The following is a 27,597-nucleotide window of genomic DNA, read 5'->3' on the forward strand; positions in this document are numbered from 1 at the left end:
CCTGTTAGAAAACAGATTTTATTCAGTGTTACAAAGAACCCAGGAACATCCTGCTGTTGATTTGTTTTACGTGTGCCCTTACTTCAGGTGTGGGATTGTAAAAAAAATTTTATGGAAAGTGTAGTGATTAGTAAATGCAATAATTACGGGTAAAGGTTGAGAATACTGATTGCTTCAAGCTGGAATCACAATTCTGTATTCATTCACTTTTAGCTTAAACAGCATCGTACTGAGCAGCGTCATCTTTTCTAAGTCCCCCATCCACGTGAGAGGGATTTCTGCTGACATCAGATTTTTGCAGTTAGCTTCTTTGATTGATCAAGTAGTTCCCACCTTGCAATTGTTGACAGATGAACTTCATCAGGCCCATCTGCCACACGTAAGGTCCGAATGTATGCAAACCTGTGCAGGGAGATCTGAATTAGGGGCAGAGTTCCAGCCCTGCTGCAAAAGCGAACCGGACTGGTCATGTTCTTCAGTCTTATTAAAAGAGCCATTGCATGGGAGACGTTGCAGCTGAAATCTTCTGGCAGGGTTGAGATGCATGTGCTGGAAATTCTGAAGGCTTCTGAAGGCCAAGGGATGCACAAGGGATTAAACAGAGCTTTAGAAACAGCTCCTCTATGCTGCACGTTAGGAGTAGTTTAGTTCCTTTGGCAGCTATGTGTGTGGGGTTTTTTTGCTATTTTGGGGTGGGTTGTCTGGTTATTGTTGTTGTTGGGATAAAGCATGGCCATTTAATAATAAAATTCAGTTTGTGTATGTGGGCACCTGGCCCGTGACTTCTGGCTACTTGAGGTAAAAACAAACATGTACTGGAATTACACCATTATCTTATCTTAAAAAGAGCCCTCAGACAGCAGAGATAAGTCTTCCTTACTCACATAGAAGCCAAAGGAAAATCCTGGGAAACTCCAGCTCCACCACACACTTGCATTGCACAGTCAATCACTTTAAGCACAGCTCGAGGCACAACCACTTTGGTCATGGCTATCTGTAGGCAGAAGAGAACTTACTAATAACAGTTTCATAAGTGAGTATGTTTACCTAACAGTTCTACTGAAAACTGGTATCAGATACTACAGTCTCCTGGAGGACTGAATGAGAGCTGTGCTGTTCCCATTCCTGCTCCAAGAAAGTCTCTAGGAGGGACAGCCATGCAAAACTATGCTGGTGTGCTAAGCCATACTTAAACTGTTTTAGTTTTCAAGTACATCTCACCAGGTTGAAGTCCTTAAGCTGAGTGTTTCATATACTCTCAGTAGGAGCAGCAAAAGCACACCCTAACAGTTTCCATTGCACCACAAAGCTGTACTCTGTGACTAGGCAGACTTCTAGCAACATGTTTTCACTTAATTTCAACTAGTTATCTTCTGAAAATGTGCAGGTATTCATCTCACAGGTCCTAGTCCAAGGCTGCCAAAAAAACAACTTACTTCTTTCCTAGCTTTTCTGTTGCCCAACGTGTCAATCTTGCTGGCTGTTTTCAGGGTAAGCAGTCGAGCTTGTTCTATGCTAAGGCGGCACTCAGCGATCCAGTGGGCAACAACTTCCTGCAGAGACAAAAAACAAAAACATTGAGAAAAAAGAAGCAAAAAGTCATTTAATGCCTTTTGCCTGGTCAGCTTAAGCCTGCCCTTAGGAAGACACCCACATTGCTCAGTCATTAAGAGACTCCAGATCCTGATCCACTCCCACTTCTGTGCCCATCCACACTGCCTGCTCTCTTCTTGAAGCCATTCAAGGCTGGTTTGCTTTCCCTCACTTGACACCACAACTCACAGTCTTCCCTGTGCGACATGCCCTAGTATACAAAAATTTGGGAAGAGAGAATTCAATTCTGTTTTTCTTAAGCTAGTGGTGGTGTGTTACATATGCAGGAAAACAGCTGCAGGGTTGTGCCTGCTGCATTTATCTTCACAGTGATCCAGCAGTAGCTCTCTTGAGCCAAACTAAGCATGAAATACATGGTAGTTGCTTGTAACATGCTCCTAGCAGCCCCTCCCTGCTCTTAGCTCATTTCCCTGTGCAGCCCACATAGTGCATTGTTCACGTGATGCTTGTCAGTAAAAAGCCATTTGGAGCCTGAGCCAGCTTCAGGCATGCTCCTGGCGGGAGTGTGAATGTTGCAGCTTTGGCAGGAACAGCACTCACTTTAGTGCAAGGTCTGGGGGCTTGGTTTATAGCAGCAAAGGTGGTCAGAACCCCTGTGCAGGTTTTCAGATGCTCCCTCCTGCTGCCAGCTCCCAGGGCTGTCGCTTCCACAGGGGCAGGGTGGAGGTGATGGTCAGCCTGTCACCCCAGACAGCCACCAGCTTCCCCTCTCAGATGGGCAGAACCTGCTTCAGTTCTGCAGCTGTGTCCTGCCCCAAGGTGCTGCCTGTTGCTGCATCAGGGTGCCTGTGGTGAACTTCTGAGAAATGCAGAGGGCGCCTCATCCAATTTTCACTCTGGTAGCGAAGGCAGGTTTGGCAGTGCTACGACTGGAAAATGTACATGTAAGATTACTCCCTCTGGGTCTGCACAAGTTTTTTTTATAAGCAGTGCCAGACACTGTCTCAGCTTCCTCTTTCCATTGCCTTCACTTGTTTCTTTCCAGTAGTTTCTTTCCAATAGTCATCCCAGCTGTTGGGTAAGATTGAGGAACACTTGAAATACAATAAACCAACTTTTAAAAGCTGATGATGGCCAGAGTGCCAACTTCTTATTCCTATTGATAAAAGATAGCAAGCATGCTCTTGTGCAACTGTATTTGAGCTCCAGATATGGGCAAAACAAAAGGTGATGGCTGGAATAGATGTAAATAGAGACAAGGTGAAAACATGCTTACGTGGTGGTACAATTTCTTCCCAAAAGTCTCTCTCTGTGCTGCACGCTGGCACAAGATCTCTAAAGCAGTTTCAGCTGCACCAATGGACCTCATGCAGTGATGAATGCGGCCTGGCCCAAGCCGACCTTGTGCTATCTCAAACCCCCTTCCCTCACCTGGGTGGAAAGAAAAACAGTCAGAGGCAGATCCCTTGATTTCTGCTTGAAGTGATCTATGGCTCAGAGCAGAAGTGTCTACACAGCAGCAAAGCTAGAAATAAACTTTGAAGTTTATTTTGTGTAAGCGTTGTGCTTGTTTACCTACATCTATACTGACCCATTGTTAATACTACTCACAAAGATCACCTTAAGATGGCTGCTGAGAGGGTTTGATTTACTTGATATAATTTAATCTCACACTCAAAAATGCATTTATAAGAAGCTAACGGAAGACTTTGGGGTTTCCAAGTACTAAAGAAAGTTCTTTCAGCGCAATAAAAGTCTTTTTAAAAAGAGAAAACTATTTAAATTGTCATTTTCCAATGGAGAGAACTAGAGCAAAACTCTCCCTGCAGAAGGTCACATTGCTGGCCTGCTCTTTCTTGCATTTTTCTTTCAGTTCCTCTAAATCTGCAGCTACCCAGGCTTGGACGGCCACAGACTGCAGCAGAAAGCTCTTTTTTTTTAAAGTGAAGTCCATGAGGACTGGTGTGGGGGAAAGAACATCATCTACACTTTCTGCTTTGCCCCACACCCAGGAACTCACTTTTGCACAACAGCTACAGCTACGTCCTTCCTTCAGTCATCATTTTGCTCTCAGCAAGTTAGATCCAAGCAGCAGGCAGACTGCCAACCACAGCTGGACACACCTTATCTAAGGAATCCTCCATTAAATGTTCACATTAATTTCTGGTGATTCATAAAATAAACCACCGTTTTTGTAAATCTGATTTGTTGCTGTACATATTAAGGAGCAATTAATACTGAAACTCACCCAGTATTATATTGGAGACAGGTACTCGTACATCATTAAAATGTACCTCAAAATGTCCTCCGTGGATCTCATCTACAGGTACAGAGAAAACAGCAGCAAGGTAAATGAAGGAGGATAATGTCTATGCTTAAAGAAAGCAAAACAAGAGGCCTTCAATTCCTAATGCTTTCTCTACATGCATTTTACTGGTCTGTTTCCTACCCAACACTGATCAGTACTACTACAGCTCCTGGGATGGCTAACAGTAACAGATGCACAGTCAGTAACTCCTAGCACCTACCCATGTAGCCAAACACTGAGAGCGGTCGTATCAGCCTCACTCCCGGGGTGTCCATGGGGACAATGATCATGCTGTGCTGCTTGTACCTGCATCAAGACAGAAAGTACATTTTGTGGTTAATTTTTAGCCTCCTCTCTGTCCTATTCCCTCACTTTTTTATTTTTTACCCTCAATTTAGCAGTTGCATACATGTTGACATTTACTTCTGCATATTGCAGCCATCCTGTCTGCATGCAGTAGTATGGCACATGCATGGACCACCAAATATACCACTGCCACCTAACATACCTTGAATGAAAAGCTATTCCCTCTCCACCTCTGCAATGCTCTACCATCTGCTTCTGTCTCATACAGTCCATTTCCTCCCCCAGCCTTCCTTCTTTATTCTCAGAACATGTTTATCATCATCCTCATTTTAGCTTGCCTATAGCTCAGGAAAGTAATCCTCTCGTTTAAATGCCTCCAGGACATTTAAGGAGGGTTGTCAGTCACACGGGACTGGAGGTGATCTCCTGAGTCCCTGAGCTCCAGCTCTAGAAAGCAGCATCCTGTCATTCCCTCCATCAACCTTTGTGCAGCTTCCAGACAGCCCAGCATATGCCACAGCTCACACGGCTGCTGGACAACCCACCCCTGGATCCTGGAAAACAGACAATGCTTATTTCCCCAGGGAGCCTAAACACATCCAGAAATTTCTGATAATCACTGGAATTTGGGCTATGATCCAACTTAGAGACAAATGTTTCCAGTTGTATGTGCTACAAGCTGCATGATTTCAGCAGGCCCAGTTGCAAAGCATTTTACACGTGGCTTTTGCAAGAGGCAGTTTTAGCATGGCACTAACAAACAGCTAAACAAGATACACTGCATTATTTACTTGAAACAGAAAGAAGTGAATATTATATTCACATATATTCAGCTACACAATGAGGGGAAATAGCTTTAAACTGGAAGAGGGTAGATTTAGATTAGATATTAGGAAGAAATTCTTTACTGCGAGGGTGGTGAGACACTGGAACAGGTTGCCAAGTGAGGCTGTGGATGCCCTCTCCCTGCAAGCATTCAAGGCCAGGCTGGATGGGGCCTTGAGCAACCTGGTCTAGAGGGAGGTGTCCCTGCCTATAGCAGGGGGTTGGAACCAGTTGATCTTAAATCCCTTCCAACCCAAACCATTCTATGACTCTATGATGTAGGAATGCAATCAGAAGGTCTGATTAAAGATGTGCAATGGTGTCACTGCACATAACTTCACATAAACATCCCCATGTTTCAAACTTTTTATATCTGCAGATAATTTTTTCTGAAAAACCTAGTTAATAACCTTAGTAGGTCTCTGTCTCATGTACTCATTCTGTTCAGGAAAATTCTGAAAGGTTTTGGTGTTATTGTTTAAGCAAGCAGTTCTTGTTAACTGCTTTCATAAATCACACTTAGAAAGTAAACTGTAAGCCTGAGACTTGAGAAACTGCAAATTGAAAGGAAAAAAAAGGAGCACGCTACTGTTGAAAGGATGCAACATTCCACAAAGTGTCAGTTGCATTCACGTCATAAACTTCCATCACTAAGCTAAACCCTTCTCACAAGCTAACACACGCATTCTGCCCCAAATACAAGGATTCAGCATATGAGAATGAGAGGCAAAATTCAAAGGAGTGATTTTGGGTGGCCCTGCATGGAGCCAGGAACTGGCCTGCATGATCCCAGAGGCTCCTCCAAACTCAGGTTACCCTAAGAATTTCCTGATCCAATCCATCATCACTCAGCTGCACAAGAACTGCAGTGAGTGCAATGGAAGGGGAAGCCTTAGGATGCAAGTTGGTGAAAAGGTCGTGAGGTTTCAGTTATCAGAGCTGACCAAAACAACAAAAAAGATCAGGATCTCAGTCATCTGTATTTTTAGCTAAACACAGCCAAGGGTTCAGAAGATCTCTGCAAGTCACAGCCACATCCAACCAACCAATCAAAGCAATTCATGCTACCTCATCTAAAGCTTTTGCAAGCAGTGGCACCTCCTGAAAACAAATTATAGGCAGCTCTTTGAACCTCCTAAGAATCCTTACCTGGATGCTGAGGAGTTCTTGGTTTTGCCCATTACAATTGCAACTTTGCAGTTTGGGTTCCCAGCACCTTAAAAAAGTCACAAACACAAGAATAGTTTTCAATATAAAAATCTCAGTGTACAATCAAATGCAGCTTCGTATGGACAAATCTTTCCTTTCGTGCTGCAGGAACAAAGGAATGCAATCTACTTCTGTGTTTATACTGAGTAATCAGACAGTAAGTAACAAAATCCATCTTAATCAGACAGTAACAAAATCCATCCTATTGCTTAATATGAAAAAGGGAGTCAACTTGGGAGGAGAAAACCAAAAGCCAAATATCCAACCCTCCAGGGTCCAGCTCCACCATCTTTTCTGAAGAAAAGAGAACAAGAAGGAACTTGAATCTGTTTGCTTCTGTCTGCATTACAGCTTAACGTGTGACCCAAAAGCAAACCTGAAGCTGTGATGCTGCCATTTCGAAAGCAAAACTTCTCAAAGCTGTGAAGACTGAAAGAGCTGTATGGGAATGAAATGTCAACCCCATGACAGCCCTTGAGTTGTGCAAATAAGACTACTGAAGGCTACCACTGACAACTTTGCTACCAATTCAGCAGCTCTGGAATTAGGGTTTTGCTCCCCCTTATGCGTATGATTTTAGTTTGTGCTTCAAAAAAGATCTCATTGTAAATAGTTATCTGAAAATAATTTGGTAGCACTTCAAGCCATCAATACACACCTCTGTACCATTCTAATGTACAAGTCCTAAAAGATTTGGCCATTGATTAAGGTGCCATAATTCTAAGAGACCTGATCCCCACTATTTTTTCCTTTAAAAGTTTCCTTGTACCAAAGCATGCTCCCATTCCTTTCAACCGTCTCATGCAGGCAACAAAGGGAAAGAAGGGCAGGATTATACTTGACATATGTAACTATTGGCAGCACCTTTATCACAAGGGAGATGTCAAGCTCCATGGAGATTCAAAGATTTAACGCATGCCAACCTCAGGTGTTTTGATGCCAGAAACAAAGAAGGCTTTGTAGCTTTTCTGGCAGCTGTTCTCACCGGGTTTGGGAGCCTCCAGTCTACACAGTGCAATCAGCTGGCTGTGAGATGAGCTGCTCCCTTATGAGAACCACTGCTGTGATGGGCAGGGAGTGGGAAGAGAGATTTCTTTCATTCTACCAAACTCTGAGGGCCAGACTGCTGGTTGTCTGCCTTCCTCTTCTGCAAAATATGCTCTTCGTCCGCTGGCCTCAAAGCACAGTTATTTGTGGCCTACAGGCTGCACTACACCAACGCACTGAAATAGCTGAATGAAAAGCTGGCATGGGAGGGGATCAATCAACTCACTAGAATTTCAGATAGTTGACTCCTCTGGACAAATACAACAAGCAGGCAGTGAGCCCCCACATAGCACACGATACACCTTGCAGCATAGCACCGTAAAAGGAGAAATGCTGTATTCATGAGCAGCATTCGACTTTTTTCCCCAGAGAATTGCACATGTGTTTAAACCACATTTATCTTGGTGTGGTTTACAACAAAGGTTATTTTCCGGAATCACGACAAACAGTTTGTAAACTATCTTCAAGTTATATCCCTGCTTCAAAAAGGGCAGCATTCCTCCGTTCTATGTAAAAACAAACAAACAAAAAAAGCAGAAGTTGAACTTAGTGAGGAGTTCACTGAGAAGGAGACGTCTGGCGAGGAGTTCTCAAGGAGCAGCAGTAAGTTTCAAATGAACTTTTCATCCATCTGTGCACAGGGAAGGAAGACAGCTTCCTGGCCATTCCCACTTCTCAGAGCTGTTTATCCAACTCTGAAGTCCTGGTGCAGTGTAGGTCTCCGAAAGACTGCATCGCTTTGAAAAAACGCAGACTGCCTGGATGGAATAAACCCCTCATTTATAAATGGCATTCAAACATTCCTTATGGAATTCCAAGAAGCTGCTGGAGGATGCGGTAAGAGGCAGAGACGCCTGTCCTTTTGGCAGGAGTTAGCAGTAGTTTCGCAAGAAACAATTCAACAAAGAGAAATAAGAGAGGTGTTAGGTGAGTTTTAAGCATAGATCCACACAACCTGTCCACAACTTTTATACCACAACACTGCTACATTTGGAGACACTGCAAGTTTAAGCAACTTTGTGTATTTTTAAAACCCTTCAGACATTGGCATAGGCAAAGACAGGGATATTTAAAAATGCACTCCGGGGGTTGATCAGAATCCTACCAGTTGCCTAATCACTGTTACCAGAGGGCATAAGATACTCAAAATACTGACCTTCAAAAAATCAACTTGCATATGAATTCTTCTAGGTAAAGAATGCTGAATGTAGCATAGACACGAACAGCACAGACTTTACTCTAAAGAGCTGCTCTACAGCCTGGTTTCATAAGCTAGTAACGATTTTTCAGTGTCCAGCCTTCAAATGTTTGGCTAGGGACACTAAGGCAGGACAATCTACTACCTGAATATTCAGAATACCTATGACTTTTGTCATGTTGGCTGCTGACTGATAAGCCTGCTGCGTTATGTTACCCTTCCCAGCTAAAGATCATAGAATCATAGAATGGCCTGGGTTGAAAAGGACCACAATTATCACTTAGTTTCAACCCCCCTGCTGTGTGCAGAGTCGCCAATCACCAGACCAGGCTGCCCAGAGCCACATCCAGCCTGGCCTTGAATGCCTCCAGGGATGGGGCATCCACAGCCTCCTTGGGCAACCTGTTCCAGTGTGTGACATTTACTGGCTTGGCAACTTCCTAGAAAGGCACTGATGAACAGATGATCCAGACTGTCCTGCGAGATGTCAGGTGGATGGCAGTGTGGTACTGGTTGCCATCAGTGAGATCTTCCAATGGATACAAAAGGACCACCCTCCCAAGAGGTATTTTCTACTTTCTGGCACACTTGCAGTCCTACAGTTCTCTCCAGATAACACTGCTGGACACCCAACGTATGGTAAAGGTTATAATGGGCTCTCAAGGAAACAGGAAGCCAGACAGTGCTGGGGATCTGCAGAAAATCACCAGAGGCGACTCAGTTGTGCACTGAGTGTGGCCACTACTTACTCCCAGCCCGAGTTCACAGCCTCTGATGGCACCAGTGAAGGCAGCTGCAGAGTTTAGGAATGTTTTCTTCCCTCTCCTCCATCTTCCTCCATATCTCTAGGAGCTTTCTCAGTTCTACCACGACAACTCTATCTTGATGGAGACAGTATTAAGACAAAGATAATTCCAGAGAACTGAAAGATTCACTTATTTTAAAGAGATACAGCCAGGACTCTTAAGCAGTGACACAAGTTGCAGGAAGCAGACATGCTGGAAGCAACCCAAATATCCTTATCTACGGCTGTGGGGAAACACCACAGTGCTATGACAGCTCAAGATGGAAACTACAGAACTATGCACAAACACTGCAGAATTCTTTCTTTAGCTTTTAATTCCTCTCCCAAAATATTCTTCTTTTTTGTTGTGAATGTAAATGAAGCTATAAGAAATTGCCTGTTACTTTCTTTGCTGACCACAGTAAAGAACTTTTCCTTTCCCATGTTCCAAAATACTCAAAAAAAAGACTGATGACTGATTCAGCCACAGCAAGTGGGTCGATTGAGCCAGCATGGCAAAAAGCAAAAACTGACTTGTGGTCTGCCTAACATCTCTCCCTGTTTGACATCAATACTGCATTTACTGAAACTCACAAGGATACAGGAAAATCCAAACAGAATAAAAACCCTGGGAGATCACGAGGGACTCCTGACACTCTGCACAGGGTAATTCTTGCAAAAGAAGCCAACTTGAGCTGTACAGATCATGGAAATCTGAGCAAGATCCAGCCTTCTTAGGAATTCTTAGTACAGGTAAGTTCACACCTCAGTGCAAAAGCAAAATGTCTGCATGCAAAGCTCAGAACCTTTCCATCCTTCTTTTCCTGTAAAAGTATCAACGCTTTATAGCACAGGCAATACACCAAAAGCAGAAGAAACATTGCCTCAAAGGAAAACAGCATTGTTTCGTTTTCTTCTACAACACCTGCCTTGCTTACAGTTCCTATAAAAACACATTACCAAACTGACTTGATTATGAGCCTGACTGGCAACATCCAAGGCCCTGAGAACTCTCCCGCAGGGTGCAGGGCTATCTGCTCACATACTTGTTGATTCTTTCATATCTTTTAGGTATCACATTCCTAGTTTCGTCCCACAGCACAATACTGGATGAGAAAACTCCTCTGTCTCACAAAAAGCAAACTTATTTTTTTGTTGTTACTAAAACACAGCATATAAGGCTCTCTTCAATCCTTCTACAGGTAGCCATCAAAAGCACAGCACTGCTCTGATGAAACAATACGGTGACTCCCTGCTGGCAGCTGCCCCAGACAGATCTCTCCTCTTTTTCCTCCTCTTCACATTTTAAATGTGTAATTTGTCAAAAGCCTCTTGATTATGTGAAGCATATCTGGACAATGTTGAGAAATAAGAAAAGAGCACTGACGTTCCAGAGAACATTGCATTCAGGGTCGAACAGGAAGGAAAATAGGAAACGTGAGAGTTCAATAGGAAAGGTTCCAAGGAAAACAGGATTTGTTGTTGTTGTTGTTATTTTTTTTTTAAACTGGCAAATCAAAACGAAAGTGCAACTGCCTTCCAGATTGAGGGTGTGGTGCTTACTGACAAAATGTAATGCGTCGGACCAAGTCAGACCATTCCACTGAAGCACATCTCACTTAGAGCATCTCCTGCCAGCCTGCTGACAAAAGGTTAGTTCTGCTTTATTTCTCACTGCTCTGTATACTAAGTGTGATATGTTTACAAATAGAAAAGCTAGGTTTTACTCTAAATTAGGTCAGCTTTACAGAGAGATATCATTTCCAATGTTAAAATCCAGTTATTTCGGTCAGACAGGTTACTGCTCAATGCATTAGGAGGAACATCTGTTTGAACTGGGAGCATTAACTTCATTCAATATGTGCTTGTACAATCCCACATAGAGTTTAAACACTGAATCTGTGTCTAAATGGAAGGTTGGAATAATACCATGCCGTGCTGTCTGTTAAGAAAACTGTATCTCGTAGAAAAAAATACTTGAAAAAGCAGCCAAAGTTCTGAGCTGCTTGGGTAACTGTGGGCAGTTTTGTACATGGTAACATTCCTTGTACGTGAGAATATTCCTTTCTGTGCACAACATCCTGAGGTGTCTACAACTGTAAGACTCAGCAGACCCACACTGCTTTGATCTTACAAGGAATCCCACTCAGAGCACTGTGTGGGACGGAGGCTAAGTCCCTTCCACTGCCATTCAGCAGCTCCGCAGGACAGCAGGGCTTTATGCAAAGTGCATGCACGTGTGCCTGAGCAATAACACAGGCAGGAGTGACAAATATGAACAAGTATGCTAGCCAAAACATCACTTTATTTTTAAGAGAGAAGTATCAACAGCTGAACACTACATATCTCTTGCCATCACGAAGTCCAGTCAGCCAAAATCACGTCAGGCAGCAGAGCGAGCTCCCTGTCACAGCCAAAGTGCTTTGTGATACCCAGACTTCTGAAAGTTTGCACCAAAATGTTTATCATTTTGCTTTCAAGAAAATCTGCCTGTGATCCAATTTGATTAAGTGTTCCCAGACGGTTTCTGCAGCAACAGTTTAGATTACAGCCCAAGCTTTTCAATTAAAGTTTTATTTTTCTTCTAGCCTTGGCTAAGAGCATTAAACTTGTCCTGTAGTCTTCTACTAAAAAAAGAGACATTCACAGCTGATGTCTGATTCTCTCCTCAAAGTACTGTAAAGCTGCAAAGGATTACCCCCGCTGAGAAAACCTGCTAACAGACACTGCCAGGCACAAATAGGTAACCCTTGCCAAAGTAAAGAATGGAATTCCATGACTTCCCATTCCGCACACTTCAGTTGGGCAGCAGTACATGACAGATTGCAAGTCTTAAACTGAGAGTAATCATTGTTTAAAGTTTAATGAAAGTGTTTTGAAATGTTAGAAGAAAAAAAAAATCCAACAAAGTCATAAAGAGTGAAAGCCAAACCAAGCAGTTAATTGCCATCTGAAGCAGTTTATAAAGTATATATAGCAGATCCACTGAATATATACATCCATATATAACTCGTAGAATCACAGAATGGCCTGAGTAGAAAAGGACAATTATCACCTAGTTTCACCCCCCCCTGCTGTGTGCAGGTCACCAACCAGCAGCCCAGGCTGCCCAGAGCCACATCCAGCCTGGCCTTGATTGCCTCCAGGGATGGGGCATCCACAGCCTCCTTGGGCAACCTGTTCCAGTGCCTCACCACCTTCTGTGTGAAAAACTTCCTCCTAATATCTAACCTGTCTCAGTTTAAATCCATTCCCCTTTGTCCTGTCACTATCCACCCTTGTAAACAGCCTCTCCTGTTTATAAGATCCCTTCAAGTATTGGAAGAAATTATTAATTATTATTTTATTATTTTATACTTACTTTTATAATTATTATTTTATTAAATTATTAATTTCTGTCTGTTTAATCAATCTGTGTTCCTGAATATGACATCAGTCAGTAGCTTTTTTTCCTGGCAAACAGAACACATTAAAAATATTTTTGAGGAGAAAATTTAGCAACCATTCATTTAAACCTTATCTAAAAAACAGTGCTGGCATTCAGTTTGCCAAGATTGAAAAAAATAAACATGAATTAAGAGCTCTGTGCAGAATATCTGACAAGGATCTGTTTTCTTGTAACATTGACCTCAAATTCTGAGACACTGCAGAAGATGACAAAGGGCCATGTGATTTTCATCCTCAGCAGCTCTTTGCTAATGCCATGAAGAAATCTTAATGCCATTTATTTCCAGGGAACATGGCACTGCAGTACTGTAGTTTACAACTGAAAGAAGTTCAGCTAATCACTTAGAGAACACAGCTCCTAGAGAAGAAAATTATTTAGGACATGACTTGCTGAAGACTGAAGATGAGAACATTTAAACTTCAGTCTTAAACAGGCAGTGAGGATACAGTCAGTGTTTACAAAATGAATTCATCATGAGATAGGACTTGAAAAAACAGCTGAAGTTGAGAACTGTTTGGGTGCTTGTGGGCAGTTTTGTATGTGGTAGGATCCCTTTGGGTGCATACCATCGTGAGCTGTCTCCAGCGGCAAGATCCAGGGTACCCACATTGCTTTGATGTGTAGGAGCAGACTAAATTCAGTCTGTTCCACAGCCATTCAGGAACTGACTCCATAGGACAGCTGTGTTTTACGTATCAAGTTTTAAAACTTGAAGCCCGTATTATTTCTTTGATGTCTTCCCAACCCTATCCCCTCTCCCCCCCCCCCCCTTTTTTCTTTTTATTTGACTTTCAGCTTTGCCATGGGCTGGGTGAACAACTCAACTGATTACTGGATTGAGGATGATGAGCATTACCTCAACTCTGATATAGATTATAACACATACGAGTTTCTCTGTGAAAAAGAAGATGTGAGAAAATTCATGAAGGTATTCCTCCCTGTGTTGTATGCATTGACTTTCACTGTTGGAGTTGCTGGAAATTCATTAGTGGTTGCAATTTATGCCTACTGCAAGAAACCAAAGACCAAGACAGATACGTACATCATGCACCTAGCCATTGCTGATTTGCTCTTGCTCTTTACGCTCCCCTTTTGGGCTGCAAATGCAGTGCAGGGATGGGAACTCGGAAACTCAATGTGCAAGCTCACTTCTTCCCTTTACACCATGAATTTCAGCTCCAGCATGCTGTTCCTGGCCTGTATCAGTGTGGACAGATACAGGGCCACCTCCCAACGTCACGGAAGAGCTGGAAAACACTGCAGCGTTACCAGCATCTGTGTCTGGCTGTCTGCCATACTGCTCAGCATACCTGAACTGATATTTAACCAAGTCATGAGACACAATAATAGGAATGAATGCCTTCCCGTATTTCCAGCGAACATGGAAACACTTTTAAAAGCAACCATTCAGATCCTAGAAGTTATCCTGGAGTTTCTGCTTCCTTTCCTAGTAATGGTGACCTGCTATTCAGTCACTGCTCGGGCAATCTTTAGATCTGCAAACGCTAAAAAATCTAGACCCTTCATGGTTCTGCTGGCAGTAGTGGCTGCTTTCATAATTACCCAACTACCTTACAACATAGTTAAGTTCTGGCGAGCCATAGATAGCATTTACCTATTGATTACTGACTGTGAGGCAAGTAAAACCATAGACATTGCACTCCAGGTCACCAAGAGCATAGCACTGTTTCACACCTGCCTCAACCCAATTCTGTATGCCTTCCTGGGTGCTTCTTTTAAAATGCGTGTTATGAAAATAGCAAAAAATTATGGGTACTGGAGAAGACAACAACAGCATGAAGTACCTGAAGAAATCTCTATGAATTCTGAAGTCCGTACTGAAGAAACAATTAGCTTCACTATATAGACTGTTCCTTTCATTATCTTAATCAAAATAGGGATTACTTACTAACCTGGGGGTTATTATTTCGACAGCTGTTTCTCTGCAAGTCATCTTTCACATGAATTTTGAAGCCTGCAGACAAGCCAAGACACTACACTGGAGTTCAAAAATGGAACAGATCAAAATTAAGCACCAGGCAGGAAAAAATACTGAAAATACTGGAAACAATCAAGGTATTTATTAAATAATTTTTTAAAAATAGCAGCAAACAAAAGAAAACAAGATCAAAAGGGTCACAGCAACAAAATATTAAATTGCTGTGTAGTGAAAAATCAGCACACGTCTAAACAACCAATTTAAAACAGAAAAGGAAAACATCAGCAATAAATTGACAGTACAGGAACCTTTGTACCAAAATTCAATAATCTTATGTTTCTCCAACTGCTCTGTAAAGCTTCACAGCATTTGACTAATAACTCACTTCCATTTTTTTCTCCCTAGTTTTCACTCCAGAGACACAGGTGCAGCTTAAAATGAGATATAAGTTCACAATTGAGAACTGAGAGAAGAAAAAAAGTCATTTTCTATGTGCCTGCACAAACATATAGCAACAAGAACAGCCCCCACAAGAAACACTAACTCCTGCTCTGTAACTACCAAAACCAATCTTTCATCTCTCCGTTTTCTGCTCATCCTAAATTTCAATAAGCCCAGTGGCCAACAAGAGGCACATTCCAGATCTCTGTAAACGTAAGATGAAACATGAATGTCAAGGTAATGCAAGCAAAGCAAGAGCAAAAATGCTCATTTAAAGTTAACCTTCAGACACTGGGCCTGGAATTTTTGGTTGGAATTTGTAAAATAATGAGATAGGGAGGTAACTAAAGCCTTTTAAAATATGCAAAGATACAATAAAATATACTCAGTGTGTACTGACTTGCATTTTTTATATGCTTTGCTTTGTTTGAATCGGTACTGGCCTCTCTAGCATAGGGTTTAATCACTCAAAGGATGAATTACTTGCTTTCTGAATGAGAGGGATTCTGACTCCACACACACTCACGACTGGTGGGTATCTACAGTTTCTCCACTCAGGTACCAAAAGCTGTCTGCTGCCACCAATGGTACTGGGGTGCAGATTTCAGGAAAAAGATAAATAAACAACTGCAGTTTTCCTATTTATCTCTTGGAGGATTTAAAATACATTGACAAATTAGCTTTCTAAACACATCAAAACAGCGTTATTTACAGCATATTCTTTCAGCCTCCAACCATCCTGCAGGCTCTAATAAAGAGCTTATGAAAGACAACACAAACCTCTGCTTTTCAGACAATGTTCCTAATTACATAATTGTAGACTGAAAGAAAAAGCTCTACAATGACAGACAACAAACAACTGTAGCATAAGCAAGACACAAGCTTTTTCTCTCTGTTGAGATAAAAAAAGCCTTTAGAACTTTTGTCCAGTATTTTGAGGAATAGTGGAGCAATTAGCAATGCTTGACACACGGCCTACGCACACATCATCAATCTGATATGCTTAAACCAGACTAGATTTACTGTAAATGAGCAAAGCATGCATTGGTAATCTCCAGTCCTTCCATGACGCAAAGGACTTCCTGTGTGAGTGAGTTATATTTGTTATGTACAGAGTGATTGCACCTGGAGTGATGTTCTGACCGGGCTGTCAGACTCCAGGCAATTCCCAAACATCCAAGGTCTGTATGTTCACCCAGACTTGAGAGAAAAAATAAACAACTAGATCACCCATTTCTACCCCCCCTGCTATAGGCAGGGACACCTCCCTCTAGACCAGGTTGCTCAAAGCCCCATCCAGCTTGGCCTTGGACGCCTCCAGAGAGGGGGCATCCACAGCCTCCGTGGGAAACCTGTTCCAGTGTCTCACCATCTTCCCAGTAAAGAGTTTCTTTCTAATATCAAATCTAAATCTACTCTCTTACAGTTTAAAGCTATTTCCCCTTGTCCTGTCACTACCTGCCCTTATAAAAAGTTCCTCCCCAGCTTATGACACACATAACTCACCCAAGCCATTTGGTGATTCTGTGAAATCAATTAAAGAGTAATATATTTTGTGCACAACCTCCGAAAGAACTTTCCCATTGCTCCCTCAGGAGCTGCAATTCGTAAGTGGGAGATACTGTCCCAAAGCAAGGGTAGCAGCTAGCAGCCAAGCGATGCTTTCAGGTTGAGACACCACGCCTCCCTCTGCCTCCAGATCTGCACTGCTAAGAAACTGAGTGAGCTCTATCTTCTGGTGAGTCTCGGTATTGCACATCAATCTATGCATGGGAGCAGGCCCACACAAAGGTACTTAAATGAAACATCCACTTTTCACTCAGTTAGCAACTCAGTTTATCTGGTTAGCTTCCAAACTTTCAGTGAATGATGGTGTTTCAGAATAGGTTGCTCGTATTTTGGTAAGCAAACACGCACACCAAAAACAGTACTCCAAAGTCAGGGACATTCAGCACTTACAGTTCAACCTACTGATTTTTCTGGGAAGTTTCTTGTTAAAAAAGAAAAATCCCCTTTAAGAAGCAGACTATCAGCATCACAAACTAGATTAACAATCAGCCACAGTTTACCAGAATGCCACAATACACTCAATTTCAAACACAAGCTGCCAAACACAGTGTCATAAAAGCTGTTTTAAGACTACGACCATAAACATGTAAGTTACGTAAGGGAATGAGGTATACTTTGAAGAAAAATACCAGCATTCGTTCTGCAAACTAAATTAAGAGGTTCTAAAACAGATCCAAAACCACAAATTCTGCTTTTTCTGTTGTTTTACCTTCAACTGCCTTTACTCAAGAAGAAATTTTCCAGTTCAGAAATGGAAGAGCAACATTTCAGATTTTGTAGTTATTTATTCCAACTCTTAAGGAGAATTTTAGACTTAGTCACTCCTATGCAGTGTTTCTGTACTTACCACTGCTCCACCATTTCTTGCCATTAATCACGTAACTGCTGCCATCTCGCTCGATGCTGCACTGCATATTGGTGGCATCACTCGAAGCCACATCAGGTTCTGTGTTAAAGAAAAAAACAACACAACCACTGAATTAAGTATTCAAGCTGTAGTACCACCACCACCACCACCACATGGATTTAGATATACCCTAAAAACATCACTGTTCTGCTCCCAGTGGAAAATGCTGTTTTCAGTACCTCACTCTGCTGTGGTCAAAGACTTTCTATTTTCTGATGACATGTTATTCATAGCCAACTTAAACTTGCTGGCTGTTGAACTCAGACTTCCCTTTATAGTAAACAGACTTCTTCTTTTCCTAATGTTTTAAATCCTTCCTCCCCCAATCTATTTGTAGATAACAGTCATCCTTTACAACCTGTGTTCTCCCAGGCTTTTCTCAAATGAAAATAAAGAAACTTAAATTACTTTTCTAATGGATTATGAAATAAAGTTGCCAGAAAAGCATCACCAATGATCATCCACAACAGAGAAGGCTATCATCTTTCAAGGGAAAGAATCCTCTCCCATTTGGTGAACACAGTGACACCTGGCTCTGCAAGGCTGAGTTTTCTCGACTCCTGCTGATGCAGGAAGATCAAGGTTCTGACATCATATATTCAAAAGCTACATTTCTAAATGAAGGGCCCACTTTTCCAGAGATGCCACAAGCTTTGAAGATCAAACAGGAATATAATGCTGAGCTACCAACATAAAGCAAGCGCAAAACCACAATACTTATCAAAATCACCAGACTTGTGCCTATGTTTCCACAGAACCCAAAAACACATTATAAACCAGGATAAATTCTAAGTCTGGCTCACACAATAAAATATATTTTACTACAACTAAAAATAAACTGAAAATATACGGAAATCGTTAATTTGGCAGAGTATGAGAAATAGTAAGTATGAGGGAGGGGCAGCAAGGTTGATTCACTTTGTGCTCATATCCTAGAGATGACTTCATATTCAAACACAATCACAGATATCACAGAAATCTCAGTATTAATTTCTCAGAATCATGAAATGGTTTGTGTTGGAAGGGACCTCAAAGATCATCTCATTCCAACCTCTCCACTGCAGGCAGGGCTGCCAACTACTAAGTCAGGGATTAGACCAGGCTGCATTCTCTAACACATAAAACTTATGATTTTATACTTGTTACATGTCATCATCAAATTTCTGCCATGTGCCTCTTATTTTCTTCTGGAACAAAAACTTACCTGTCATGCAGAAACAAGAACTAATCTTCCCTTCTAGAAGGGGCTCCAGCCACTCTTTCTTTTGCTCTTCAGTCCCATACATGTGCAGGACCTCCATGTTTCCAGTGTCTGTGAGAAACGAGTGGTTACGTTTACTTCTTCAGACACACAAATGTTAAGGCATTAGATGCCCAATGTTTTTAATGCTCTCAGTGCCATAATTAAGGCACAGTGTTTGCTAACCAGGTGCCTGACAGTTGAAAATCTCAGGAGCAAAGAAGCGCTTCCCTGTTTCCTCAGCTATTAGTGCATAGTCAAGCTGGCTGAGACCGCTGACCGCTGGGAGAAAAAGATTCCACAGACCTTCTGCTTTGGCCATTTCCTGTTCAGAGAATCAGCAGGGAAAAACATTAGCAAATCATCTTCAAACAGCAATGAAATTCTGTCTTGCTGCCCATTTTCTTCCTTCCTATGTCTAACACGCTGTCCAAAGTATCTGATGGCTTTCCTCAGTAGCTATTTTCAACAGCTACAGCTTTGAGTTAAAGTTCAGATGTCCACCTCACAGAACTCACAGGCTGCTTTTTTCCTCTCTCATTTGCGTCTCACAACTCCTTCTGCACACTTTCTTCTTTTCCTTTTGCTTCCTCACTGTTTCTTTCCACACAGATGGGATAACTTCTCCAGCAGCACACAACATTTCTTAAGGTCCGTGCCTGTTTCTTTTACTGCGAGAGCGCTCAAGAATATTTACCATCCCATACCTTCAGCCTCTCAAGCACTGGTGGTTTCTTCCATCTTTCCTCAGTATTTCCATGTTTAGCATAGTATTCTGCTATTTCCTAAGAGAAATAAAGTTTGTTTAAATTAACAACAGCTATAACATACACAAATTATGTTCTCTTTTCTACCCCTACACCTCAGTGTACCACAATGAAATAGTTGGTTTCATTGCAAAATGTTATAATTGCAATCATTTCATTTTACAAGATTTAAGATGCACCATGGAGACGACCCCAATCATCGGTACGTTTCTTCATACATGGAAATGGTTTGCAGACATTTAACGTGTGCTGACAACAGCAGGTCAATGTTTTCTGACAATAAACACCACTGTTGACCAGCAGCACTGCATGAGAGAAACAAACCCCAAATTAAAACCACAAATAGAAGCCCAAAGTGACGACACCTAAACATCAGGTTTCCCATATATTCACATATATAAACTCATTTATCTTTTTTTTTAATAAATTTGAAATGATACACTTGTTTTCTGTCAGCTGTTTAACAGATTATCAAAACAGTTATCCCAAGCATATCAACATTTAGTTACTAAGTAAAACTACGTATTTGTAATCCTAGTGTTCTATAATGTCCAGCACTCCTTCAAAAGTGCCCTAGGACCTGTTTTAGAACAAAGAAATTATCATCTAACAAATGCAGAATTTACAAGTCCTGACTCACATTTCCCATTACCAGAAATAATTTACAAGCCCAACTCTACTCATCCACAGAGCTTTCATGGCTATCTGTGGTTCATTTGTTTTTAATCAAGTACACTTAATTACTCTGAGGGTTCCTCAGACAATTCAAAATTAGTTACAGAAGGACTATTGAGAAACTTTGATGTGAAGATTTTCAACTGTTAGACAGCCTGTCTTGATTATACTTTCTTCTTGGAACTGAAAAGCAAATTAGCTCACAAGGAGAAAGGGAGAGAAAAACAAGTGGGATTTAGAACACACGAAGTTGAATATTGTCTGTGAGGCCCCTAAAGAAAAGGAATACAACTCTTGCTGGAAATGAGCATCTCCACATGAGAATGAAAGACTTCAGAGCTTTTGTTAAAGGTATTTCATAAAATACCTCTAAAAATGACTTTGGTTTTGTTGGTTTTTAAGTACACCTTAAACTTCAAAAAGCAAAAAAGTTTTAAAAGTAACTTTTCAATGCGTATAACACTTTAGATCTGCAAAAAAAATCACATTCATAATAATGATTTCTATTAATGTTCTGCAATACCACAAACAGCACTGCATGAAAAACAAGGCTGCTCTTGAAAGAAGAAGGAAAATACACAGGGACATGACTTCAGCACATGGTTTTACATTCTTATAACCTCTGCTCATAGAATGCTCATTTATAAATAGGTTTACAAAAAGCTTTTACCTTCTCAGCTGGATATATGTGCTGCTTCATGAACTGCTTTACCTTCAGCAGCATTTCTTGGCCTCTCCTGCTTTGATAGAACAACTCTCCAGAAGTACTGTGCTGCATGTTGCTGAAAGACAATCTAAAGAACACCCAATGCACTAATTAAGACCAGATTTTCCCTCACAATGATATAAGCTGCCTTATACAGGCGTTTAAATAAGTGAAGCTGTAAGTTCTGCCTCACCTCTGACCAGAAGTTTAAACCAATGTTACCTTTTTGAGAGCTCTAACCCTTTTTCTGCCAAAGGCTTCACCATCTTTGCAAATTCATGGCTATTCTCTGCAGAAGCATTTCCAATGAGATATCTAGCATATATACCCTACAACCAAAAAGAAATACATAAATGGTATAATTGTGTACTTAAACATGTCTCTTTTAGATTGGTGATTTCTTCAACTATGAAGTTACACTTAAATATACACATTCTTAATTGGGGGGGAGGGAAGAGCACTCAGATGGATTTTACTGGGATATGATGCTACTTTTGGTGTATTTCTAATATAATAGACAGGAATAGAGGAATTTGGACAAGAACAAAAAAAAAAACCAGGCCAGACAGAGGAGCTGTTAAAAACCCTGAAGAAAATCATAAAAATTAGTAGAGCAAAATGAGTGCACCTGTATTGGATACTATACACAAGCCAACAGACAGCAATGCACACGTTGTTATTCACAACTATATTAACTACACACATACACAGACTTACTCCAAATTAATAACAGGTAGTTTACAACACATTTGGTAACCTTATCGTAGGCTGCAACTACAAAATAGATTCCTGCTCTACAATGGCTGAATATCTCACGTTATGTACTTCATGCAGCAAGAATTCTGTCCTAGAGTTCACAGTCTTAAGCATCTAAAAGATACTGCTTCTAAAGGGACAAACTGAAATACCTTTCCTGTTATTGTACAATACTTCAACATTTGAAAAATGTGACCAACCTACATATACTCATCATCAAAATGTGACATTTCAGAAAAAAGGGAGTATTACCTGGGATATCCCTGCCATTTTAAAATATGACAAAGCAAGAAAAAAATTCAAGTTTGGGATTGTAGTGCTGATACCCCGGCAGCGGCAGTAAGCAGAAATCAGTTCTTCAAATGAGGGATTTTCTACAAAAACAAAAAACAACAGAGTATTTTAGAATGCTCAGCCTTTACTAGGATTTACCTCATCCTTCAAACATTTGAGTCATTTTGTTAATACAGTAAAAAACGTAATATATCATTCCTCACATGCTCAGATAAGGAGAGTGAAAAGGAATCAGGTGTTGCAAGAATTCCACATAAACTTCCCCCCAGTTCCCCTTCAGTCAGGAAATCCATTGCACCACAGTTTCGTTTTATTTCGGGTTTATACAAACATCACCAATTCGTATTTAAATTTCAGTTTTCCCCCATTATCTCTAAGAAATGTTCAAAATAACCTTTTGTAGAATTAATGTACTGTGGCAAACCCAGATCCTACTAAAACAGAACTACCTTATAACAATCAGCACATCTCCTACAATGAAGGAAACTACAGAAGAGCTCTTTTCCAATTGCAAAATGATGTACTTATTAACTTTTTACTGTTGTTAAAGTAATCTATCAGATAGAAATCAACCATAGAATTCAGTTTGACAAAACGACTGTAACTTCATACCTATGGTGCCTTTGAAATTGAAGACAGATCCTCGACCCGGGACATTCAGAGATGTAGGCCAAAAGTAGAACTGAGCAGCATATGCTAAATCTGCTAAAGGATGACCAGTGGTTGAAAGTTCCCAGTCCAGCACTGCCAAAACACGAGCCTTAAATAAAAATAAAAATAAAAATCTCAAATGAGTTATAAGAATGAAGGATCTGCAGATGGACAACAGACTCAGTATCCAGGAGCTTTATTGCTCTGAAATTAAAAAACATGCACCATAGCTGTCTACAGCAAAAGTAGTTTCATACAGCACTATGCAAGGATCTCCAAAACATTAACATTTACCTAGTGGCAGAAAACTACACCTTTTTCCACTGAAAATCTCCTTCAAATTATACATTTTTGAGTAATACTCCTTCTGTCAGAGAATTCTAAACTGTTCTAGTCAAAGAACCAACCAGCATCTATCTGCTGATCTATGCACAAGTGTGAATCTGTGTGATCTGTGGCTTTTCCATGAAGGGGGTCAGAAATTCAGTCTCCCTGTGTCAAGGCAACCTCTTGTGAGACTTCTGGGCTGCCCAGGGAACAGATGACAAAGCAGACCGAGTCTGCACACAGCCACAACTCTGATATCCAGCCACACTACAACCATCACTGCAGCGCAAACTCAAATTCCATCTTTATAATTCCAACTGTAAGTTAAATTCTATACATTTTGTAAAAAAAAATTCTTATCATTTCACATCCCAGCAGTTCTACGAGAAAAGTAAGCAGAAGTATATTACTGCAACTATTTTACTGCTAAGGAAAATACAGATCCTTTGCTCCTGCTCATAACCAAACATCAAAAACAGACCCCATACTGATAGTACAGCGACACAGAGCAAACCATGACTAGAACATCCTTGGGAATGCCCCATAACATGTACAAACAACAAAATCATAGAATGGCTTGGGTTGGAAGTGGCCTCAAGGAACATGAAGCTCCAACCCCTGTGCTGCATTCAGGGCCACTGACCTCCATATCTAATACTAGACCAGGCTGCCCAGGGTCCCATCCAGTCTGGTCTTAAACACCTCCAGGGACGGGGCATCCACAACCTCTCTGGGCAGCTGTTCCAGCACCTCACCACTCTCTCTCTAAGGAACTTCCCCCTGACATCCAACCTAAATCTTCCCTCATTCAACTTAAAACCATTTCCCCTTGTCATGCCATTATCTACCCTGTAAAGAGTCAGTAATGGAGAACAAAGCACAAAATGTACAAATACATTTCAAATACCTCCGTTGGGTGAAAAATGATGTTATCTATTCTAAAGTCCCCATGAATTAGGGCTTCTTCATCATCATCAGGTGGTAAGTTGTTTGCTAACCACTCGGCTAGCTCATTCATGGCAGGAATATCCGTATGAGCAGCTGCATCATATTGCTTTTTCCAAGTTGATACCTGAAAAAATACAAACACTTTAATAGCATTACAGAATTTACTTGGAACACAGCAGTAACTTCATACCGTGCCCTGGTACTTAACCATCTGAAGATGCTGAATCGCTAAAATACGATGGTTACTTTTACACGTAATCTAAGTTTAACAAATCAGCTTGCAAACAAAATATTAAAGACCTGACGAAACGAGAGAATTACTCCAAGAGCTGTACCTGTCTTCTGCAGTATCCTGGTCCTCTGCCATATCCTTGGAGACCCAGTGACTGCAAGTCAAAGGAGTGCAACTGAGCCAAAGCTTCTATCATTGCGAGATACAAAGCAGAACGCTCTGCTGGGCCCACCTCAGGCAGCGAGATGTCTCGGAAGATGCGACCCTGGAAACATTGCAAATCAGATACTTGGTGGGATGCAGGCATAGACAAAGAGACGTAAAGGTAGATGTTTCAGCAGCTAAAACAAATGCAGTGAACCCATATTCCCTGTACAATTAAAAATTCCTTCCTCATTTGTTTTATTCTTTGCCCATGATAGATGAAGGGTATAACTCAGTGTTTTTTTTCTTCATACCCTTCAGTTAATACATTAAATATGCTTATCTCACAGCCCATGATCTTCCCACTCCCTTTTCTTTTTTTGCATGCGCTGTTGTTTTATACAACTTGAAATCATTTGAATACTCTTCCTCAGATCCCAAATTTCAGACTGTAAATAAGTATCCCAGAACACTCAAGAGACAACTGGATATTTTCACAGCAGTATTTCTCAGGGCTTCAGCTCTCCATACAGTCTGAATTTCACAAAACCCTGCACTATGTGTTGGCACACATCACAACTTGCCAAACAAGCACAGCCTCATAGAAGAGGATATTATGAAAGAGGCCTAAACTCAAATCTTCCTCCCATGAGAATAAAAAAACGGTACCAGCAGACTTAAACTCAGAATCAACCAAGTCCAACAGAAACAATATCAACTCAGCCACAGCATGATTAGCGTGATGGACGGCACAGCTATGCTGTGTTCTTTCTCAAAGTCATGGTTGAGATGGAATCCTGCTTGCTTTTAAAGGAAAACATGACTGTAAATAGATTACTGTTATCAGTAACAAATGGGTTCCGTTTGTTCCAAGAATCCAGAATAACTTTGGAGCCTGACTGTTATGGCTGAGCTATGAGTACCCTTTTCAGCAATATGAAGACATTTCACAACATTCATCTGACAGCATAAAGGAGAAGATGTAAATAACATCTGGAGAACCTGAAATCAGTAAGAATCTCTGATAGTTAATACTTCTCAAAAATATGATTGGATTAATTATATTGGTATGCCTTAATACATAGCTGCATGTACCAAACTTCAAAGTTTAGTAAAAGCTGAATAAGACTAGTAAGTTCTAGACAGCTTAAAATCTGCTTATAGTAGGGAGAAGAAAAATCTCTCAGATTGGTTGACCAACCTGCACATGCTGCATCACATAAAACTCTGTTCCAATGACAGAAACATCACTGCAGTACAGCAGGGGTTCAGGGACTGGAAATCCAGCTGAAAATAAGGCTTTCTGCACACGATATTCTCTATCAACCTGAAGAAGACACAGAAAATAAGGTTCAGTGAAAAGCTCCTAAACATAAATCATCTTACTGAGTACAGTTAATGACAATCTACCCTCTTTAATGTTTAATCAAGTGTACAGCATAGAAAACTGGAAATGATTCAAGTAATTCACTTTTTTTTTAGACACCTTCAACTGAAAAAGGCTGCATCACCTTGTACAAGAACTTAGTCCACCTGCAATACAACGTGTTTGGAGCTTGCTGAGGAGTGTTACCTACCTTGTGGGCTCTAGGCAAAAGGGGGCCATGGGGCTTCTTCCTGAGCACATAGGCCCGCCCATCCTTCTGAAGATAAAAGGTTGGATTTGACTGTCCTGAGCTACAAAGAGAAAGACTGTAATTACTTGCTACGTAGATGCAAATTTGCAAACTTAATGGAAATGGTGCAAAGTTCACCATGACAAGGCCTGAACAAAATGGCAAGACACAGAAAAGAGTTTTTTCCTCAAGTTTTGTTTCAAATATAGTCTTACAAAGATGCAAGTGACAGCCTACAAAATCAGAAGCCATAGGCTGTTTGCTACACTTAATATGAAAATATCTCTTCGCTGCAGAGTAGTCAAAGATAATTTGTTCTCCTGTGAAATGGGGATATTATTCACCTCTTTACCCTAAAGAGACATCATTAAAGTGATCGAGTTTTCAGGCAAAATTCACACTAGCCCACAACTATATTTGTCTTCGGTGAGCTGTATTTTAAACAATGTAAGCTGAGAAAAAGCTCTTTAAACCACTGATGAATAGCACCAAACCCCCTTGTGTTCAGGCCTGGCCATCTATTTGGATACATAAGCTATTCTTAGGGGACTGCCTATAGCAACTATTATGTTTTAAAGAATAAATGTCGCAGTGACAAAGAATCCTAAGAATTACATGCTTCTCCACATAGTTATATAAGAGCTTACTTAAACCCATCCTGACACACTGCCCATCATAGCCCAATCAAACTCACTCATCACTACCTTCCTCAAGGACCTGAGCTCACCTATATGCTATTCTCTCCTCATTCTTTACCGTTTTTAAGACCTATTCTTAGTTCATTTGAAGACTGCACAAATATTGGAACACCAAAATCAAGCAGGCATTTCCCTTCACGCTCCTCAGGACATTTCCCTCCCTCTGGAGAGGGACTTTTTATAAGAGTGTGTAGCAACAGGTCAAGGGGAAACGGCTTTAAAATGGAGGAGGATAGATTTAGACTAGATATTAGGAAGAAATTCTTTACTGTGTGGGTGGTGAGACACTGGAACAGAGGCTGTGGATGCCCCCTCCATGGAAGATTCAAGGCCAGGCTGGATGGGGCTGTGAGCAACCTGGATCAGAGGGAGGTGTCCCTGCCTACAGCAGGGGGTCAGAACTAGATGATCTTAAAGGTCTCATCCGACCCAAACCATTCCGTGATTCCTGTTATTATGCCTCTAATACATTGCTGAGCGTTTTTATCTGTCGAGCGTTGGAAGAGCAGATTCTCGACGCGTTCCCTGAACTCTGACAAAAGTCCACCAACACTGCTGGGCTGCGGCGACCGATCCATGTGTGTGAAAGGTCCCCGCAGCTAACTCGGCCTTCCCAAAGCGAACTGCCGAGGCGGCACGGAGGCCGCCCGCCGGGAACCGCTACGGCAGCACACGATCGGCTGCAGGCCGCCCTCCCCAGCACGGCCGCTGAAGGCCTGCGAACAGCCTCCTCACCTGTACTGCCTGACGGACAGAGCCCCCGCGGGCTGCTGGGGGAAGCCGGGCAGGCGGCGGCACAGGTACCGATCCAGGCCGCCCTGATCGAAGCGGTGCTGCGGCCGCATCTCGCTGGTGCCCGGCTCCGCAGACATCCCCGCGCCGTGCCGACAGGGACAGCGCTACGCCCTCTATGCAGCCGCCCACCGCAGCGATACGCTCCCCGCGCAGCGGTCGCACACCCTCCCTCGGCAGCGCTACCCTTCTCGCGGATCCGCCCGCCGCAAGCGA

At 41.6% G+C, this 27,597-nt stretch overlaps 2 protein-coding genes across 2 annotated transcripts; one reads left to right on the plus strand and one right to left on the minus strand.

The window, feature by feature from the left end:
• Positions 1-27,568, minus strand: ACAD11 (acyl-CoA dehydrogenase family member 11). Its single transcript, XM_048951291.1, has 20 exons — positions 27,325-27,568; positions 25,853-25,952; positions 25,477-25,602; positions 24,235-24,396; positions 23,859-24,023; positions 22,586-22,733; positions 21,932-22,053; positions 21,146-21,252; positions 20,888-21,011; positions 19,483-19,560; positions 18,962-19,100; positions 18,740-18,847; positions 17,476-17,574; positions 6,143-6,209; positions 4,083-4,168; positions 3,803-3,874; positions 2,831-2,985; positions 1,437-1,553; positions 885-994; positions 1-402 (listed from the first exon to the last, which is right to left on the minus strand). The coding sequence occupies exons 1-20, from the start codon at positions 27,459-27,461 to the stop codon at positions 288-290; spliced, it is 2,337 nt and encodes a 778-aa protein (XP_048807248.1). The 5' UTR covers positions 27,462-27,568; the 3' UTR covers positions 1-287.
• On the plus strand, positions 6,217-15,459 carry ACKR4 (atypical chemokine receptor 4). Its single transcript, XM_048951317.1, is given in 2 exon segments — positions 6,217-10,883; positions 13,475-15,459. Coding segments are annotated over 2 exon segments (1,149 nt in total). The 5' UTR covers positions 6,217-10,806; the 3' UTR covers positions 14,547-15,459.
• Positions 27,569-27,597: the final 29 nt, after the last annotated feature.

This window comes from Lagopus muta, chromosome 7 (genome assembly GCF_023343835.1).
Source record: "Lagopus muta isolate bLagMut1 chromosome 7, bLagMut1 primary, whole genome shotgun sequence".
Taxonomy (NCBI): Eukaryota; Metazoa; Chordata; class Aves; order Galliformes; family Phasianidae; genus Lagopus; species Lagopus muta.

Bases quoted from the DNA above. Each gene is read 5' to 3' on its own strand.
- ACAD11 (XM_048951291.1), bottom strand. From the start codon at position 27,461: ATGTCTGCGGAGCCGGGCACCAGCGAGATGCGGCCGCAGCACCGCTTC. The intron at 25,953-27,324 runs GTGAGGAGGCTG...TTCTCTTTGTAG, and splicing joins CTGTCCGTCAGGCAGTACAG to CTCAGGACAGTCAAATCCAA. The intron at 3,875-4,082 runs GTAGGTGCTAGG...CTGTACCTGTAG, and splicing joins CTCAGTGTTTGGCTACATGG to ATGAGATCCACGGAGGACAT.